The sequence below is a fragment of the Chlorella variabilis genome (assembly GCF_000147415.1).
Source record: "Chlorella variabilis unplaced genomic scaffold CHLNCscaffold_4, whole genome shotgun sequence".
In the NCBI taxonomy this organism is placed as follows: domain Eukaryota; kingdom Viridiplantae; phylum Chlorophyta; class Trebouxiophyceae; order Chlorellales; family Chlorellaceae; genus Chlorella; species Chlorella variabilis.
The window spans coordinates 1,900,677-1,904,040 of NW_005435084.1; the positions used below are offsets into that span (position 1 = coordinate 1,900,677).

The window sequence follows — 3,364 nt, forward strand, 5'->3', positions numbered from 1 at the left end:
GGGGTGTCCAGAGGCCCAGCAGGCACCTGCCGCGGGCGCCGCACTGCACCTGCCGCGGGCGCTGCACTGCACCACGCCAGCAGGCCCCGGCTGCCTGCCTGCCTTCCTGCAGCCAAGGACTCCCCCACCTGTATGTTTGTTTCCATGCCGTCCTCCGCCTCCTCCCCACCAGCCATGTCGCGAGCCTCGGCCTCCGCCTCGGCCCGCCGCCGCGCCGCCGCCTGGTCCAGCGCCCGCGACTTGCGCTCCACCTCCAGCTCCTCCTCGCTGCCCTCATCATCCTCATCATCCTCATCCTCGCTGCCCTCCTCACCCTCCTCGCTGCCAAGCTCCTCTCCCTCCCCATCTGCACAGGCACAGCCGGGAGGTCACAGGCGGATCGGCGAAGAGAGGGTGCCCCAGCAGATGGAGGGGGCGGCGGGCAGAACGGGGGGAGAAAGCAGCAGCCGGCACGACAGGTCAGCACTGAGGTGGCGAGGGACGGGAGGCGCACCCGAGCCCAGCTCCTCGTCGCCGCTGCCGCCGTCCTCATCATCATCGCCGTCGCTCCACAGCTCCGCCTGCTGCCGGCCACCCCGCGGCTTGCCGTTGGCGGCAGCCGCTGGCGCCTCCTCCTCCTCCTCCTCCTCAGAGGCAAAGTCATCGCCCATCAAGTCATCAGAACCCAGCTCATCTGCACGCAGGCAAGGCGGGGGCCGAGGAGCGCTGTGGACCGTGGTGCGGGGCTCGAAGCGCCGCACTGTAACGACTGCGCCAGCTGCAAGCTGCTCCCGAGGAGCCCACGCTGTGTTTTCAGGGCCTGCGCCAGCCCGCAGCACATGGGCAGGGCAGGGCGCGGCGCGTAGCCGCCCGCACCTTCGCTGCCAGGCGCCCCGTCCTCCTCGCTGCCGCTGCCGCTGCCGCCGCCGCCGGACGAAAACTCGGCTCCCGACAGCGACTGCTCCTCCTCCTCCTCCTCCCCAGACTGCTTCTCCTGCTCCTCCTTGCCGCTGGACTCCTCCTCGCGCTGCTTGGGCTTCAGCCACCTGGCATTGTGGTCGCTGAAGCCGGCGGCGGCGGCGCCTGCCCGACGCCTGCCCGCCACCTGCGGCTTCTTGCTGGCGGGGCCGGCGGCCGCGGCCTGCATGTATCGCAAGTGGTGCTGTCAGCGACATGTGCTGGCTGAGGATCACAGGCAGCAGGTGGAGTGGAGGGAAGAGAGGGGCGACTGTTGCGGCGGCAGCTGGCGGCGGCGGCGGCGGGGGCCCTACCTTGCTGGGGGGCTGCGGGGCGCCCTTTGGCTGCTGCCTGCCGGGCTCCTCGCGTTTCCTGCATTCGAGGCCGGGTCCCAGGGCAGCGTGGGCTTCGGGAAAGCCGCCAAACAGCATGCATGTGTGAAGCATGCAGGTTTCAGCGGGCGGCTTGCATGCCCAGTAGCACGTCTCACCGCTTCGGTTGCGGGCCCGGGGCATTGAGCGCCTTTCCCTGCTTGGGGCGAGCCATTGCTGCGGACTGTCACCCTCCTCCGTCCCAGCACAACTGATGGATCGGTTCGCCTTGATTTGCAATGAATATTGATTTGCATGCGCCTGGGTTGCATGGCAAAGTTTTGCGACAGCCTGGCACTCGCGCTGTGCACAGCAGGAGGGCAACAGTTGGCCCCTTCTCATTGCCGGACCGGCTACCTGCGCATCAGTGGCCAGCCCCGCACCTGTGCCGTTGCCCTAGTGTGCCAGCCAGCATGCGGCCGGCCCTCCTCACCCTGCTTGCGCTGGCCTGTGCTTGGCATTCAGCGCAGTCGGTCGATGACATCGAGCCCAAGAGGCCCGTGTGGCCCTCCGAGTACCAGGTGAGGCCAGGGTTTTGCTCCCCCTTAGGGTGGCCCGCCACCGCCCGGCGCTCCTGCCGCCAGACCCGAGACTGCCGCTTTGGCTGCTCCCTTGCTTGCTTGTGGTGGCCTGGAGTCTAATCTCAGCAATGCCCCTGCCTGCAGATTTCCTGGGACTTCACAGTTCCTTACATCGACGAGTACCAGAAGAGCAAGGACGGGTTCAAGTGAGCGGGCAGAAGGGTCGGCCGCTCGCCCTCCCATGCATGGCACCGCCTCGAGCTCGGCCTGCTACCCCCTCTTCCCCCCTCCTTGCGCCGCAGGTACCAGTACCAGGCGTGGCAGGACACGCGGCTGGGGCGCCAGAAGGTGGTGCGCAATGGCAAGGAGACGGTGATCCTGCTGGTGCCGGGTGAGGGGCGGCGGGGCGGTGGCGGCCGGGAGGCTGCGTTGAGCAGGCGGGGCGGGCTTCCTGTTGCAGCTGCCTGCTCCCTTGACGCTGCCTGCCATGCCATGGCATGGCAGCACGTATCCATCCCTCCTCCCGACTGCCCTGTCTCCCCACCTCATCCCTCCCTGCCTCGCCCCCACCTGCCCGCGTGTCTGCCTGCCCCTGCAGTGAACAAGATGTACGAAGTATTCCCCGCCTACGACCACCTGACCTGCTGGGAGGACGAGATCCACGGCGGCACGGGGCCCACGCTGGCCGGAGCTCAGCAGGGTGGGCAGGCCGTGGAGGAGGGGCAGGAGGAGGGGCAGGCGGCGGCCGGAGAGGCGCCGCGGTCGCAGCAGCGGCGCCGGCTGCGGGGCGAGGCGGAGGCGGCGGCAGAAGAGGAGGGCGAGGGGAGGCAGGCTGGCGGGCCCTACCTGTTTGACTGGGAGAAGAAGCCCGCCAAGCTGCTGCACTTTGTGAGAGGCGCCGCCCGCCCGCCTGCCCCGCCCGCCTGCCTGCGCTGGGGCTTCCCCTTTGTTCTGGTTGCCTCCCGGCACCCCGCCCCCTTCCCTCTGCCCAGCCTCCGCCTCTCAACAGCACCGCCACCGCCCCTCCCTGCCCGTCACGTCCCTGCCCTGCCCTGCCCTGCCCTGCCTCCCCCCCACCCCCACCCCGCAGCTGCTCCCCGACCTCAGCGAGGAGCGGTGGCAGTATGTGGGCACAGAGGTGTTCAAAGACACAGGGGACAGCGCCCGCGTGTACGAGTGGGACCTCACAGGTGGGGCCGGCGCCAGGCTGGCGGCCAGGCTGGCGGCGGGTGGAGAGAGGCCAGGGTGCAGGTTGGGGGGGAGGGTACTGCCAGGCACTGCCTGCCTGCCTGCATGCATGCATGCATGCCTGTGGTGTGCCCTCCTCCCACCCATCCAACCCCTGTCGCCACCCCTGCCCGCCTGCCCGCCCGCCCGCCCCGCAGCGGGCGGCGTGAGCGACATGAGGTACCGCTTCTATGTGACGCGGGACGGCGTGCCGCTGAGGCTGTGGATGATGGGCACCAACCTGTACACGGGTGGGCAGGGGGTGGAGGGGGGGTGGTCTGGTGTGCTGGTGGTGAATGGCCGGGGAGG

General features: G+C 69.6%; 1 protein-coding gene across 1 annotated transcript in view; it reads left to right on the top strand.

The window, feature by feature from the left end:
- Positions 1 to 1,720: 1,720 nt before the first annotated feature.
- Positions 1,721 to 3,364, top strand: part of CHLNCDRAFT_142355 (hypothetical protein) — a gene marked incomplete at both ends in the record, with an annotated part of 2,068 nt that continues 424 nt past the window's right edge. Inside the window, 6 exons of the mRNA XM_005850111.1 lie at positions 1,721 to 1,828; positions 1,973 to 2,034; positions 2,131 to 2,219; positions 2,427 to 2,716; positions 2,919 to 3,018; positions 3,214 to 3,298. Of these exons, the coding sequence (XP_005850173.1) occupies positions 1,721 to 1,828; positions 1,973 to 2,034; positions 2,131 to 2,219; positions 2,427 to 2,716; positions 2,919 to 3,018; positions 3,214 to 3,298 (734 nt within the window). The remainder of the gene's footprint in view (positions 1,829 to 1,972; positions 2,035 to 2,130; positions 2,220 to 2,426; positions 2,717 to 2,918; positions 3,019 to 3,213; positions 3,299 to 3,364) is intronic.